At 44.6% G+C, this 17,169-nt stretch overlaps 1 protein-coding gene across 3 annotated transcripts in view; it reads right to left on the bottom strand.

Moving 5' to 3' along the window:
- The window catches only part of GDAP2 (ganglioside induced differentiation associated protein 2), a 44,248-nt gene that overhangs the window by 25,473 nt on the left and 1,606 nt on the right, over positions 1–17,169 (bottom strand). For 2 of the 3 annotated variants that reach the window (XM_054042608.1, XM_054042626.1), the window contains exons 2-5: positions 14,660–14,906; positions 12,049–12,188; positions 5,236–5,389; positions 2,896–2,984 (exon numbers count right to left, since the gene is read on the bottom strand). In XM_054042608.1, the coding sequence (XP_053898583.1) occupies positions 2,896–2,984; positions 5,236–5,389; positions 12,049–12,188; positions 14,660–14,835 (559 nt within the window). In that variant the 5' untranslated portion in view covers positions 14,836–14,906. The remainder of the gene's footprint in view (positions 1–2,895; positions 2,985–5,235; positions 5,390–12,048; positions 12,189–14,659; positions 14,907–17,169) is intronic. The other variant, XM_054042618.1, reaches the window with a different exon arrangement.

Below are 17,169 nucleotides of genomic sequence, written 5' to 3'. Positions count from 1 at the left end.
TAAAAGCTGCATAGTGTAGACCTAGCCTGAGGCTAGGTCTATACTGAGAGGGGGGGCGACCTAAGATAAGCAACTTCAGCTACGCTAAGTCAGCGTATCTTAGGTCGATTTACCTGGCCGTCAGGACGGCGGCGAGTTGACAGCTGCCGCTCCCCTGTCGACTCCGCTTCCGCCTCTTGCTGCGGTGGAGTTCCGGAGTTGACGGCAGAGTGATCGGGGATCGATTTTATCGCATCTACACTAGACACGATAAATCAATCCCCAATAGATCGATCACTACCCGCCAATCTGGCGGGTAGCGTAGACGTACCCTAAGACTATTCCTTTTTGTCCTACCATCAGTGGACATGGAGAACAACTGATCACAGTTTCTTTATAACAGCCTGAACATATCCGAAGACTTATCATGCTCTCCCTCAGTCTTTTCTTCCCAAAACTAAACATGCCCAGTTTTTTAACCTTTCCTCATAGGTTAGGTTTTCTAATCCTTTTATAATTTTTGTAGTTCTCTTTGAGACTGTCTCCAATTTGCCCACATCTTCCCTAAATTGTGGCGTCCAGAGGTGAATACAGCACTTCAGCTGAGGTCCCACTATACTCAGCCCTGGTGAGACAATAACTTCCTGTGTCTTACATACAACACTCCTGTTAATACACACCAGAATGATATTTGCTACACACTGTTGATGATGTCATTTCTTCCTTCATGTGATCTCTCAAAAGCTGTACTTTTCTCTCAGACCATTTGTCCATGCAGTGACTGCAGTAGCTCAGACAAGAATGTCTGGCTTCTCACCTCCTTCCTTCAAACAATCCACTGAAAGCCTTCTACTGCAACCCTCTGACCATGTCACACTCAGATTCAAATCCCTTCACAGGTAGAGTCTTCATCCAAGTTCATGCTTCTGGAATTTACCTTCAAGGTTCTGCACAAATTTTGCTCCTGCTTAAAATTCTGCTCCCAGTTCTCTCTACTCCCTTTCCCACATCCTTTGTTCTGGTTAAGCCTTCCTCCTCTCCACATCTTTTGGACAGTATACTTGTCCCATTTATCTTTGGATCTTCCCTGCTGCCACTCTTGCTGGAAACAGTCTGCTCCCTAAACGCCGAATGGCCACCCTCTCTCCAGCCAAATCCTTTTCTACACACACCTGCAAGACCCATCAACATTAATCAAGGTGCAAAAAAGCCAACATCTTATTATTTTGAGAACAGACCCTCACCTGATGACTCTGAACTGTATTTTCTCTCATTTAGAATGCAAGTCTCTTGGGGCTGGGAGCTTGTTACTTTCTAGGTATTGGACACTGCACAATGGGGCACTCAACACAGGACGAAAGATCTTCTCTCCATGCAAGCTTCCCTTTATAGTAAACTGGAAATGGGTATGAGAAACAAAAACATTGGCTCTAAAAGTAGGACAACAATCACAAGGTGTCAGCAACTGAATCGGTGAGCACACTGCCTGTGAACTGTAGAGGATCCTGGCAAATTTCCAGAGAGAAGGAGTGGCAGAGATGTGAAATGTGTTCCCAGAGACCCACAAGGCCAACTCAATCCATTCCCTCATGAGCCAAGCTCCATTCTCTGAACTACTTCCAGAAAAATGTTACTAACGTATGTTGAGCAAAAGTCCCAGAACAAGCCAACATGCACTGCAAGTTTCCAGGAAAGCCAGGCACCTCAAGCAACCCCACACTGCACACAAGCTAATCTTCAATAGTAGAGGCTGCTCCAAAGCCAGTTCATCAGCACAAAGCCTCACAAATAAACCAAGACACCACCACAAAGGGCAATGAATTTAGAAATAAGAAACCGCAATGATTTTCTGATGCACCGGAGAAGAGAGACTTATGGTGACATTTGTCACTCACTCTGAGGGGCCTTTCATTGTAGCATCCAATTGTGCACCCCTGCTGGCCTGCTGCAGATGTAAAGTACTGCCGATGCCTTGGAGAAAACTTCAAAAAGCATTTTAAATTAGAAGCGATTCTCTTGTGATTTGGAGATTTTATACTATTGCCTCTCTCCTGCTTTCTTGGACTATCCAAAGCTTTAGCATAATGTGAGGAGGAGGTCAAGTTCCCATCAACACTAACAGTCAGGAGAAAACTGTTTTGTAAACAGGTCCCCAGACTGGGATGTCCTGGTGGTACAGATGGGGCCCTTAGGCTTTGATCTTGTCAGCTCTCACTAGTTAGTCATTTGGACAGGAAGAAACAAAAGGTCAGCACTTCACAGAACATTATTGGATTGTATGGCTGTGCAGAGACTGACAGCAGCAAGGAAGGGGTGTTACTAGTTTGGAGAACAAAATCCAAACAAATTAAATCAATGAAGGACTTTTCAAGCAATAGCAGCAATTTGGAGAAAAAGAGGATGCATTTCCATACATTTCCTGCAGTGAAATTCTCATGTAAATGGGTTAAACCACAGCAAAAATCCTCACAGGAGCCACTGCTGCTGTCAGTCTCTGCACATCCATACAATACAGCACTGTCAGTCATAAGGCCACCTTCCTTTCATAAGTCTCTCCCAGCTCCCCTTTTCACCTTGAAGGCTCTTCTGCATTCACATGCCATCTAGTGTGTACATACAGCTAAAACAGGAAGATTTTCAGACACTGGGCCAGTTTCTACCTCTGGTAGAAATGCAGGCTCCTGGCAAAACAATGCTGACTGAAACACTTAGGCATTTGTCAGGTCTACACCTGAATATACAGCTCTACTGACTTTGACCCAATGGAAGGCACCACTATTTCCCCAACATTCTGCTGCTTAACACCCCCATCCCCAAATGCTCCAACACCATGCTGTTATTTAAGTCTAATGTGCACAACACTGGGCTCCAGCTGGTGTAGTGTTAGGATGCAGTGACCTTCCAAGACCTACTTACGCAGTGCTATGTGGGTTGCATCCTCCAAAGGGTAGCCTCTTTTCACAGAGTTTATGACACAGAATCCCACTGAGGACATTGCCTGCTCCCTGAAGTCAAGAAGAGAAAAGAAACCCAGGCATGAAAACAAGAACCTTATACAGGAGTGAGCTATTAGCAGGAGGTATGGGGGAGACGAGAAGCAGCTCAGTGGGCAGGATAAGGCACTAACACATCCCTCCTCTCTACTTGAGGAACCTCTTCTGGTTTGCAGTAGAGGGATCCCACCTTATGAGCCACAGGAGGTTCACTAGGTGGAGAAGGCAGAGAAACACTACTTGCCCCCAACTTTCTCCCCTGATTTGCTCCTGAATGTCCTTTCCCACTTGGACCACTTCCTCGTATCTCAAACCAAGCTCCCCATAAGCCGCTCCCCCCCCCCCCCCCAGTCCACTGGAAAACTGCTGTCTGCAGGTGGGCTCTGCCAGGAAAAGAAGGGGAGATACAGGGAATGGGTTCTTAGGAGTGGTGGCAGGAGAACAACACTAGCTTTTCCCTGTCTTAGCCACTTGACTAGTCTCCTGTTTGCCAAAAAGGATTTCCACTGCTGCAAATCAGAGGACCAACAGAGGGTTGGTGAAAACAGAGGGAAGGAAACCACGAGAGTATTCTCTCTTTCCTGTGGGGCCTGTTAGGTCTGCTGGAGACTAGAATCCATGGCAAATCTTAGGAAGCTTCTTGGGTCCTCCACACTGCCCTCTGGGTGGAATAATAATAATAAAAAAAAAAAAAAAATAATGGAGATATCCCATCTCCTAGAACTGGAAGGGACCTTGAAAGGTCATCAAGTCCAGCCCCCTGCCTTCACTAGCAGGACCAAGTACTGATTTTGCCCCAGATTCCCAAGTGGCCCCCTCAAGGATTGAACTCACAACCCTGGGTTTAGCAGGCCAATGCTCAAACCACTGAGCTATCCCTCCCCCCATAATTATTTTTGCACTGACAAGTGCTTGTAGTGATCAGTTACATTGTTAGCCCTTTCCCTGCAGCAAGAACAAGCTCAGAGACCTTTTTTAAGAAGTGAAAAGTGCATGTCTCCAGCAACTATTTAATATGCTATACCAAGATCAAAGCTGGTGACTGCCAACTTTACAAAGTCCAAACTTAGTTACTTTTGAAAGGTGACTGCCACCTAACACCATCTAGTAAACTAAGTTTTATTTTTTCCTGCTTTGCTACTTTGTACCAAAATCCATCACTCCCCCAATAATAGAAAAATTAAGTCTTTCTTGAACTCTATTTTCAGGGTGTCATAATTCAGAAACTTCTTGTCCAAATCACTTCAAAGTTTGCAGGAAAATTCTCCTCAGGCCCAGACCTAGCTACCAGTTTTAAGGCACATAAAACTATAGATTTGAGAAGATTGGGGGATTCTGGAAAAAAGTGGCCTTATTATGGAAACTCAGGTGTAAACTTGACTACAAAGCAACTATCACTGCACCGTAACAAACAGATCTTCAAATATCTAGAAAAGTTGTTTCCCCCTCTCCCTAAGAAACCACAAAGCTTCATTCCCAAATGTTGCTCCTTGTTCACTATTTATCACAAGGTGTTGCTAAAATGACAGTAGCAGTCAGAAGAAAATAACTTTGAAGAATTCAAAAGCCCAAAGGTATAAAACATACTTAAATATATTAAGATCAGAAAAACAATCAAAGATAAAAAAGGTAAAAGCCATAAACTAATCATTTATGGATTTAGAAACACCCTGATTCACAGTGTGAAGATTTTATAGGATTTTCTGCAAGGTATAAGTAACACCATAAAAAGGAAGTGCTTCTTCACATTGTAGTCACGCATCACTACAGGAGGCTTAGAGGCACATATTGGACTGAATTATATAATTAGTAATGCCATCACATGTGGCATACTTGCTAAGACAGGCATACTTGCATCTCAGACTTCAGGGGATCAGCTGTTTACCACAGGAGTCAGAATGGATCCTTCCCTCTTCAAATATACAGTACATTCCTGGCCTTCTGCACTGTTTGGAAGGTGGAGTGGGAAGAGAAGTATGCCTTTCCCCCTAGGCAATCAGTATTATCTTTTGGCCAGGCTGGGATATAAATCTTGATGATCTGATACAACGAAGTCAATTCTGCGTGCGTATTCTCCCTTCAAAATGGCAACTCATGCCTCCGGAGCACATAAGTGAGGGAGCAGAGTGGTCCCAGACTCTGCCCAGGTCTGAGAGGGTGTTGATGGGCATTCGTACCCACTTGGACTCTGCCCACACCAGGCAGCCCAGAAGCAGCATGTATTATGGATAACAGACCCTGGCCCAAATTGCCATGTGCTTACTTTGCAAGCTGCAGGACATTGCGGTAGCAGCTATACAGGGAGCTCTCGGCTGCTGTGCGATATCTGCTCTTGTATTTGGGTCCCACAGTGTGAATAATGAATCGTGCAGCCAGGTTAAATCCTTTTGTCAGTTTTGCCTCCCCCGTCCGGCATCCTAAAGAAACATACAAAGGATAACACACTGAAGTCTTGGTAGGGCAAGAAGTAAAGCAACTCACCTCTCTTCATCCCCACATCAAACCCCACCTTGCAGCAAATCACTTCCATTTCATTAGTTTCCCATAGTTCCTGCACCACAAGATGGCAAGCTGCTACAGCCTGAGGACATGCAGTGAGGTGTACTGGCTCCAGTCTGCTTCTCAGAAGCTAAGCACTCAACGAGTAGAACAGAAGCACCAAGTCACTGGAGAGGCTGTGTAACTCGATTGCAGTGCTCGCATGTAGGCCTTAAACCCGTTCCCCCTCACAAAAAAAAGCAGTATATTAACTTGGCGAGACAGTTGCAGTAGAAACGTGCTTTGCAGACAAATACAAACTCAACTCTTCTGAAAGTCTTTGTTTTTAGGAGACTGCTGTTTGATTAAATTTCTTGGTATAGGAGACTGACGTGGTCCTTTTAATCAGCCAACTTGTGGTTGTCAGAGCTATTAGAGATGGACAAAATGGCATGTTTCCTTCACATCACGTTGGAGCATAGTGCATAGTTGTGCCTTGTGGTTTGTTCCACAAGGTTTTTATCAGCCCAGTTTTGAATGTCTCAAGGGATGCCTAACAGATCTCACTGTCCAGAGAGGTTTCTGGGTGGGTATTCTGTCTACGTTTTCTATTGTTTTATTTCATTCCTTTCCTCTTGGACAACTTGTCTCCCACAGACAGCGAAGTGTTTCCTCACATACACGTAGCTTTCTGGGAACCATTTTTCCCCTCACATACTGGTAGCGTTCTGGGGACCATTTATAAGCATCTATTTCACAACCAGTAGTACACTATGTACTTTGCAGAGAGTGATCTGGGCTCAAATCTATTCCAGTGGACCAAACTTCTTGCATCTTTAAAGCAAGATAGAAGAGCCAATGTACTAGCCAGGAGCTACAAGAAGTTTTTTTCCCTCAAGTCTCCCCTTAAGAGTGAAAAATACTCTCAGAATCCACCAGTACAAGACTGGCGTAAACTATTCCAGCCCCATTTAAGGAGAGGAATTTACTCACATTGGTGAGTGAGAGTTATATTAGATATGTATCTTATGACTTTTTAAAACAAACTTAGTGCTTAGATTATCCACAATACAATACCCAGATGTACAGACATTCTTTTCTTAACCTGTGTACTATATAATTTTTTTACATTAGGTTTAATAACATTTTTAAATCTGTTCCTTGCAACTCTAAGAAGAGTATTTTCAGTGTTCTGCACCACAGAACTGAGAAGGAGCATTCACCCCCTCTCAACAATAGTTCCAGCCCACTCCCAGCTGCTCTTTCCCCCACCCTTTGTTGAGTGCTGAAGACACTGAGTAGGGCGATTGCTCCTCCTCCCAATCCAACACACCTCCTTCTGCAGGTTTCTAAATGGAAACCAGTGACAGAATAAGGAGGTAACAGGTTAGAGAATGGAACTTCAAGGGGAGAGATTAAGGGAGATCCACATCAGAATATCCATAACCCAGAGTTTAGAGCACTCTGCTGAGAGGCAGCAGATCCTGACTGAAATTCCCTTCTCATCAGGTAAAGGGGAGAATTGAACCAGGGTCTCTCACTCCCTGGGTGAGTACCCTAACCACCGGGCTGAAGGTTATAAGGGAGTTCCTTATCCTGCCCGTTTTGTGTGGAGCTATGAGGCCTCTGACCATGCCAACTTGATCGGGCCCCACACTTGTGTTAGGTGGAGGAGCACCTATCTTTGTGATTTGTGTATTGCACAGGGTCTTAGGTAGCAGAGAGGAACCCAAATGCCTAGTGAGGCAGCAGTGTGCATGCCCAGAGAAAGAAACAGGTGCCTAGAGAATTTTTAGCGCAATAATTTAAGCACTGAGGAAATTTAGGCACCTACAGGGTTAGGTGGCAGCCAAGTGGGAGTTTCATGGATCTCAATGTTGCCTAAAAACAAGACTTTGGCACTTAAGTACCTTTGTGAATCCCACCTAGAAGTCTCTATTTTCCCCTCATTGTTCTAGACCAGGGGTTCTCAAACATTTTCATGGGATCACTACAGCTGGTGCTAGACTTGCTGGAGCCTAGGCTGAAGCCTGAGTCCCATCAGCCAGGGCTGGCTTCAGCTTTTCCCCTTCCCACTGGGGCTGGGGTGGGCCTGGGCTTTGGTTCCCCCTCCTGTGGTTGTGTAGTAAGTTTTGTTGTCAGAAGGTGGGTTATGGTGCAATGAAGTTTGCGAACCACTGTTCTAGACCCATCCAGGATGTGAGCAGTTTGATGGGGTGAGCAGAAGCAGCCCAGGGAAGAGCTATTCTTCCCCAAACATTTTTTCCTGTGCAAAACTAGAGAAAATCTGACAGGAGCACAGGCTGGGAAATTAAAGCGGGAGAGAAGTAAAAAAAATAACTTGATGTAATAATATTCATCTGTAGCAGCAATCTCATCTTAGTGTACACTTCAGCAGTACATTCCACCCACAGATCTCAATGTGGTGTAGAAGAATGTGACAATTAAGCACATTGAGCAACATTATAGTTTTGGGATAATTGCACCTTTGACCCCCACCCCAGTGGTCTGTGCAAGGACTGCCCTCTCAGGTCTCAAGGTGACCCCCCCAGGTCTCTGGCCAGGGACCCACATCTCTCTTCCTCCTGACTAGGGGTTTAGGGTTTCAGTACCCTTGCACTTCCCTGTGTTTATCCTAGCAGGTCTGACTAAATTCCAGAACCTGCACTTTGCTCTTTCCAAAGGCTATGACCAGTGTATACCAATGGTTGTAAGTAACCAAACAATTCTTTTGAAGCAAACATCTTTATTTAAGGACAAAAACGTACAAAAATCATAGAACAATAAAAAGATCTAAACTTAAGCTTATCAGAGGGACCCCATCAGACCTCATGGGAGTCCCTGATGGGTTCCAAAGCCTTTCAAATTCTTCTCCAAGGCTTTGCTTCTTTTGGTTATCAGACCACAAGAAGTTCCCTTTCAGTCAATTCAAACTCAGGCTTTCTACCAAAAAACCCTCTTTTTGTTCCCAGGCCTCCTGAAATAGTCCCCCTTTCCACCTTGGGTAAGGCTTCAAAGGCTGGGCATCTGAATAGCCAGTCTTGGGATTTTGTATATTAATCACCTCCTTGTGATTCTAGATTCTACAGGGAATCCACTTAGCAAGCCAGGAACACAAATACATATAATGCTTATTGATACAAAGGTCTGAACATTTTGTGGCCCATCACAAAATAATAGTCTGAAGATTTTCATTATTTCAAGGGCTGGCTCAAATAAAAATTTAAGAATACTAACGTTAAATATGGTAATCTCAAGACATGCCCGTGTTTGTCAGATCTGTCACAAGTATTACCCCACTTTACAAATCAGGAGCAAAGCACAGTGGCGAAGTGAGTTGCCCAAGGAAACGGTAACGAGGTGGCAAAATCAGTAACAGAGCCAAGATCTCATTTTACCCAGTCATTGGTCTAGACATTAGACCATCCTCTCCCAAACTTTAGATGGAAAACTCAGATTTTTTCCATCTAAAGAATGTTTTGGAGAGAAACAGAGCCATCTAATAGAGCCTTACAACATTTGGAAGACTGTTACTATACTGCTGTCTAATGCAGTAGACTCAGATGATAAACTGACAGCAATTCATCTAGAAATCTGATCTCCTCCCTGACGTATTTCTGGGTTAGAGGAAGCTGAACAGACTGTTCCCAGGGTCATAGGAGTCAGCTGAGCCATAAAGAAAGCACTTGGTGCCTCTAGGCTTGAGTGGGAGAGGCGTATCACATGCTTTAAGCATGACTCTTTCTCGGAGCTTAGAGAAAGTGGATACAAATGGGTGGAAAGAGCATGTGACAGATAGTTAAACTTCCTGCAATATCTTTGGGAGATGATACTGCATTTAAGTGAATGAATGGTTTATGTATCATTGTGGGCCAGGGACTGCATGCACTCTATGGGGGAAAGTGTTACCACAGCTCCTCCAGGAAGTGAAACCAGTAGGGGATGATGAAGGCAAATCACTCAGGTTATAACACCTCCAGAAAGGTATCACCTTCTGAGGCTCATATATCCTGGTTCAAACCGGATTCTCCAGAGACCACCAGAAAAAGAAAGGACTTTTGGATAAATAGCCCTGAGCTTAAACTGACTCAGAGCCTTTGATCTGGCTCCTGATCTAAAGGCTGACATGAACTTGTAAGAACAGGGAAAACCTTGTTCTCGGGGTTGAAGGACTTACATCTACCAGCCCTATGTTGGAGTTGGGGTGACCTCTAGTAAGCTTTGTGGCATGTGTGTAGGTTTTTATTGGCTCTCTCTATAATGCTTTTACCTTAAGAATAAAAGTGCTTGCTTAGAAGGAGCTGTGTAGTAACTTATAACTGTTGGCCATATATTGGTCATAGCCTTCCCAGAGAAAGCAAAGCACTAACTAAGCAGTCTGGCTTGCTGGGAATATCAGTGTAGATCAGGGAGCTGCGCAGCCTTAAAAAACTCCAGTCAGAAGGGAGTGAGACATATGTCTCTGCCCATGAGAGGTGACAGCTGCGAGGCAGAAACCTATAAGTGGGTGCCCTCGAGGGACAATGGAGGGGGAAATACAGGTGCAGTTACCTTGAAAGGTATAAGGAAAGAACTGAAAGTCATCATTGCTACACTCTCATTCTAGGACATGGGACCACAGCACCACTATCACCTTCTCTCCAAGACCTTTTGCTACATAAAACAGCGTGAGACTGAAAAAGGAAGAAAGTCCGAAGTGAGTACATGTTAAACTTATTAAGTGAACTCAGTCGGTATCTCCTACTTCTCTTGTGTTCGAGTCACTAAAGTGGAAATGCCACTATTTGTGGCACAGCCTTCCTCTCCTCTCAATACTCCAGCAGGGTTTTCTTTAAAGTCTAACAGCTGTGTCAGTTTCTTTTCATCGACGCTGCAGTTCTCTCCTGGAAACCAGCAGCAATCTAGCACCACTGGTCTGAAGGATGTGTTACAGATATATTGGGAGACTATGGATTCCAATTAAATATTGATCCTTCAGGGGTTGAGGATGGCAGACAGCACACCAACCAGTATGGGAAGAGGAAATTGCAGAGAGGCCAGAGGCTAACCCCAATTCTTACAAAGAGTGTCCAGCAGAGCAGAGAGACCTCTCTCCATCCTACTCCAGAGGAAGAAGCAAGTATCTCACATTTACCTTCAAAGGACGAAGAGGTACAACCTGCTGGGATTCAAACTTGCGGTTCCAGGGATCTAGGTCACCCTCCAATATCACCAGACTTCAACTATGCCTGACTACAAAGGACATTCCTTATTGTGCACACTATCCTACCTCTGTCATTTGCAGATTTACTTTCCCTTCCCTTTGATTCTGAGTTACTCAGATGAAAAGTTAAATCAGGAAAATGAGGTGACTATATAAACAGAAGAAACTAATCCCACCTTAATTTAAATGGATGGCATAGTCTGGATTAGGAATATTATGCCTCTTCTTGTGTGTCTTGGAAAACTGACATAACCACCACTTTTCTACTACAGGGCAAAGACCTGGACTCACTGCCTACAGAAGGATCAAGACGATCTTGTGGTTAAGGCACTGTACTGGGTTCAGGAGATCTGTATTCAATTCTCAGCTCTGCCATAACTTCCTGCAGGACTATAGGGAAGTTGCTTAAACTCTGTCTCAGTTACTCAACTGAGAAACAGGAGGGCTGTATGAGGATAACTTGGTTAGCGTGTGCAAGGTGCTCAAATACTAGATAGGTGATACAGAAGTATCCAGATAAAGACAAGTCCATAATTCAAAGAGTATTTCTCTCTAGAAAAACAAAATTGCCAGCCTTCCAATAGGGTTCTTCTTTCAGTATTATTAAACTGGCTTTCACAGATTCTAGGACTGGAAGGGACCTCGAGAGGTCACCGAGTCTAGTCCCCTGCCCTCATGGCAGGGCCAAATACTGTCTAGACCATCCCTGATAGACATTTATCTTACCTACTCTTAAATATCTCCAGAGATGGAGATTCCACAACCTCCCTAGGCTTGTGGAACTATTTTTGATTTAGTACAGGGAAAAATGAAAGAATTGATTAAGAGGTCACTCTGAGGCTCTATTTTGTCATGCAGGGCAGCAACAATTTATCCGTTACTAGACATTGGTTCCTAAAAGATTAGGTTGCATGGCTGCAGGCTAGCAGCACGTACAGAACCTACTCAACATGAATTCTTGTTGAATTTGGATTTTTGTTGGGGTGAACTACAAGACTCCCCAAGCATCTCCTTAAAAAGGGCAGTACAGCAAAATTAGTATTCATACAAGTTCAGTCTCTGCAGCAAGAACTTTTATAACTGTTCTTTTAGATAACTTCAAACTTCAAGCAGCTTCAGATAACAAAGGGGACAACTGTGTCATAGTCTGAAAGTAAGAGCTCAGCAACTTGAACGGTTGCCAGAAGCTTCTAGGGCCAGTATTCTGAATTACAAATGGGGGAAATGGTCTACTATAGGGGGAAGTTTTGGCCAGACTACATTTCACATTAAAACCAGGTAAAGGAAATAAAGGTACGTGTCTTTTCTGCACCTTCCTTGCACTTCAAACCCAGATACTTCTGCTACGTGCTACATGGTGGCAGCTGCATCGCTATAGAGCAGGATTCTCCTTACCTTTGAGTTTCTGGAGTTCATCCCTCAGGTCGGGACCAGCATGCATGAAGATGCTCTCAGATACCGGATTCTTATCTGTGAGAGATTCATTGCTGGTGTTTACTATGGCTGTGCAGTTCAGTAATGCTACATTTCCTTTCCTGAGGAAACAAAGCCATTGAGTGCAGGTTAGGTACATGAGTTTGGCACCACAGAAGTTCTTCTTGACTGCTAAGGGGTTATTATTGCCTTGCTTCATGATACACTATACTCCTCTCTCTCACCCTCCTTGTGAGATATGTTCCATAAACAGAAGCATAGAAGGCTGGTAAAACAAAGCATCCTCACAATGAAATCTTAAAAAACAATGAAAAGTCAAGTTTCCAGGTAATTTCTTAACCATACTCTAATGCCTACGCACCACATATCCACAGACTCAGAATCTTCACAATGAACTTCACTCTACCTCCAACTATTATGGAAACAGACTACACGCAACCCATAATTCTCCCTCACAGTACAACCTTAATTGCAAATTCATGCTTCCCCAATAAACAACAGTGTTCATTTAAGCAGCGAGCTGTAAAGAAGTTCCATGTTAAACAGAGAGAGATTAAATGTGTTGTGTGTAGCATGTTTGATCATCATGTGGAAGTAGAAGTAAGTTCCTTGCAATGATGTGGAGTCTGTCACTGGACATGTGCAGTGTAGGCATTGGGGTAAAGTTTAGAGTGTCCCGTAACTTGGGATTTTCTTGCTTTTGAGGATACATAGAGGAGATATTACACGCACCTAATTTTACTTAATATTTTGCTTATGGAATTTCCTGGATTTTTAATATAGCAATGAGAATCTTATGGGTGGTATGATAAGGGAGCAAGGAATCATTCCTGACTTTCCTGATGGCAAATTGGAATATGGAGGGAACAATTATGTTTGAGGTGGGTAAGGGGGAATATTTGTGAGATTTGGGAGGCCCAGTGGGTCTGTCTCTAGTCTCCCTAATGCCAGTATATTACCACCCCTGTTTCTGGAGCCTGTCAAATGCTGCATCTGATCCAGTGGGCCAGCCTTGGCTCCTCAGAGCAGAGGAGCCTCTTTTGAAACTGTAGAGCTCTGATTTTAAAGAAAGCCTTCTAATCATGAACAGGCTATTACTAAGGGTACATGTACACTACCCACCGGATCGGCGGGTAGCGATTGATCTATCAAATTAAATTAATGGAGATATCCCATCTCTTAGAACTGGAAGGGACCTTGAAAGGTCATCGAGTCCAGCCCCCTGTCTTCACTAGCAGGACCAAGTACTGATTTTGCCCCAGATCCCTAAGTGGCCCCCTCAAGGATTGAACTCACAACCCTGGGTTTAGCAGGCCAATGCTCAAACCACTGACCTATCCCTCCCCCCCATAAATCAATCGGGGATTGATTTATCGCGTGCAGTGTAGACGTGATAAATTGATCCCCGATCACTCTCCCGTCAACTGCTGAACTCCAGCAGTGCGAGAGGCGGAAGCAAAGTCGATGGGGGAGCCGTGGCCGTTGATCCAGCGCTGCGAGGACGTAAAGTAAGTAATTTTAATTCAATCTAAGATACGTCGACTTCAGCTACGCTATTCTCGTAGCTGAAGTTGTGTATCTTAGATAGACCCCCCCCAAGAGTAGACCAGGCCTAATACAGTGCTGTCTCTTAGATACACTTAAGTTGACTGCGTGAAGATTATCTGCTGCTGCTGCTCAGAACACTGAAAAGTTACAGCAGAGTGAAAGATGAGCAGAGTCTGATGAGTTTTCATTGCGACTGTTAAAAAAACCTCTGGGTAACTGTGAAACTGACAAGAATCTGGTCACTTGCACTCTGATGCTTCAAGGGAAAGCTGTAAGTAGAATCAGAGACAGGAACTGAAGGAAGAAACTGAGGCTTAGAGGGAGAAGGATAGAGCAGCAGTGCTCCTACCCACCCCTGCTTGCAACAGCTAGGAGGATCTGGGGAGAACAGGAAGGGATAAAGCCAGAGAGAACGATCCTTCTTCTGTGCAGCAACCAGAAGGGGTTGGAGAAAGGGCTGATCTTCAAATTTACCAGACACCTGCAATCTGGAGGTTCACATGAACGAGAGACCCGAGCAAAGCCAAGAAATCCCAACCCCACTTCTTAGCAGCTGGGGAAAGGGGTTGGCTCTTCACTTTACTCCTGGTCCTGAGGGTTCCCCCACTTTTCATACTCGTCTTCTGCTGATAGGTGTAGTCCTCTGGAAATTATGTGTTGATAAGCGTGAGTGGGCTGGCGAGGGAGAGGAGACGACATAGATGAGGTAAGTTAGCACAGAGACAATGTTGAGATAGACAAATTTTGGAAGAAGAATACGGAGACAGAATACAACATAAAGAAAGCATGTGGAGGCAGAGAGATAGAGAAGAAAAAACAACAACAGACACTAAGGACAGTACAGGAAAAGATACCCCATTATTCTATGATAGGAATGCAGAGAAGAAAGTGAGGCAAAAAGGAGAAAAAAATCCACACCATGTGAAGAGCTTTATTTTGTGGTGATGACCATTTTGTTAGGCACTCTGTCATCACTGCATTCAGTACTGTGGCATCTAAGGAGTCAGAGCGATTTTGAACTTACCACAATATTATTTTTGCATTGATGTCTTTCCTGTATGGAAAAGGTGATCTAGCTTCAAGCTGGGGTTTTTCAACTTGAGTTTTGTGGGAGTCCAGTTGGTCTGCCTCACAGTAGTCATTCCAGGCTGGCAGAGAATCAATATCCACAAATTGGGAAGGAGCACCCAAGGGATCCATGGAATGGAAACAGCAAGTCTTCTTTCCACTATCTCTTCAGCACTCCAAATCTCACTGGAGTCTTTCTGGTGCTTCAGAGGAGAAAAAAATAGGGTCACAGACCTGGATTTTCACTGAGAAAAATTCTGGAAGAGTTACACTTTTCATAATGGAAAGCTGAAGAACAATTAAAGCATTTGCAGGTAGCAATGTAGTTAAGATTCACAGGCTATTTCGTTCCCAACCTATCCTCTGTATGGTTTCATTTTTTGATCTCAAAATGTTTGTGCTTGGTCTCAGTACAAAGGTGAATTGTTTTGGAAAGTCTGAATTAAGATAATTAATCTGTTTTTGAATTATCCAATGGTGAAAAAAAACCCTCATTTTCCTCACTATAAAATGTTCCAATTGGTTTGTGAACTTCACTCTTATAAAATGCTGAATCTATAAACTCCACATTTTGCAGATTTGTAGTTCAGCCTAAGAAAGAAAATTCAAATTTGAAGAAAAACGATTCAGTGTTTTAAGTAAAAAAGGTACAAAATTACACACTTATGTATACATAACAGGACAGACTTTCCTTTTCTGACTACCTTAATACTTAACATATCCAATCCTGCATCCTCCACTGCAAATAAAGCTCCTCTTAGGATCAGGCCCTTAGTGCTTTAGTAACATTTAAACACTTTAAAAACAAAACAGTCAAATTTGCTTGCTCTCTATTTTGCAAAAATCAATAGTGCCTAGTGGACTGTCAGTCACTAATACAAATTGAGATCTATTTCTCCCATGCCCCCTGCAAAGGCTTGGGAAGTTTAGAACTTAAGATACTCTTAAATTAACCCAAAGTTAAAAATTAACTGAACTGGCAACAACTTTGAAAACCTCTGATTTCCCATGTAGTCAAAAAGATGATGCATTTTCCCAGTCCTGCTCTGAATCAGCCTGGACATTCTTTAAAGCCACAAAAATTGATAGCGTGACTTGCAGTTTAGCAGTGCTCCTGGATTCATCACTGACACTAATTTCGAATGATGCTTTCTATCATCTCTGACTGAGTAAGCGAATCTGCCTCATCCTGGCAAATTATGATCTTGCCTCCATTATGCACATCTTTTTCAACTCCTGTCTGGACTACAGTAATGCAATATACCTGGACACAAACCCCTCAGTTAACTCCAAATAGTACAGAAAACTACAGCACATCTCCTCAAGAACCTGCACTACTGCAAACACAAGCAGAATACGAAGATCAAGGTCTTGTTCCTTACCTTCAAGTAAATTAGTCGGGGAGGAATTCTCCACGATTGTGCATGCGCAAAATTTATGTTCCTTACAGATTTCTTTGCTTCCCTGCAGAAAAATGACTTTCTGATGGGGAAGCAAAGGGAAGCCACAAGAGTGGTCATGTGACCCACCCCAAGCAGTATGTTTCAGGTGCCCAGGGCAGCCATCAGACAGATAAATCACTGTGGGGCGGGGAAGACCCGGCTGATGGCTCCTACCCTGTACTGGACTCAGATGCTAGTCCCGGGTGGGCTGGGGAGAATGGGACTTCCTCTTCTCCTGCATGGCATCCAGGGCCATGTCAGACCCACTCCAACATTTCTCCTTCAGCTGCAGGAAGCTCTACAAACTCCTCCTCACCCTGCTTCCTGCGCTCATCACTTCTCAGCTGCAGAGGGAGGGATCACTGTACAGGGAGTTGCTCTCCCATCCGCCCAACCCCTGTGCATCCAGACCCGCTCATACCAAACCCTCCCGCTGAGCCTCACCCCCCCGACGAGCCCCACTCCCACTACATCTGGACCACTCTGACAAGCCACCGGCACCTGGATCTCCCCCCACTGAGCCCCAACCAGCTGCACCTGGACCCCCACCCCACTGACCCCCACTCCTCCAGCATTTGGTCCCACTCACTGAGCTTCCCACACCCAGAAACCCCTGCCAAGCTCTATTGCTCACACCCCCCAGAACCCCCCCGCCGCTCCCCCCGCTGAGTCCCAATCATCTTCACCAGGACCACCCTGCAAAGTGCCACTACTGTTACACCCAGAACCCCTCAACAAGTCCCTGTGCATCAAGATCCCCCCTGCACCGAGAGCCCCCACAGAGCTGCCCACACCCCCAATGCCCCAAACAGAACCCTCTCAACCCACACCTGGATCCCCCCATACCAAGCCCCTCCACACTTGGATTCTGTCTTGCTGAGCCTGCCTGCCCACACCTGGTGCACCTGGCATGGACAGGCAGGGTCCTGGGGTATTTCTGGGGCAGGCCTGGTCCTTGCACTGTGTCAGGGTTGGGTGCAGCTTCACCACTGAATCCGCGTCCCGTGGGGAGGGGAGCTACACA

This window comes from Malaclemys terrapin, chromosome 1, assembly GCF_027887155.1.
Source record: "Malaclemys terrapin pileata isolate rMalTer1 chromosome 1, rMalTer1.hap1, whole genome shotgun sequence".
Classification (NCBI taxonomy): Eukaryota; Metazoa; Chordata; order Testudines; family Emydidae; genus Malaclemys; species Malaclemys terrapin.
Note: the sequence above shows the minus strand (reverse complement) of the source record. Positions and strands in the feature narration are given on the sequence as shown.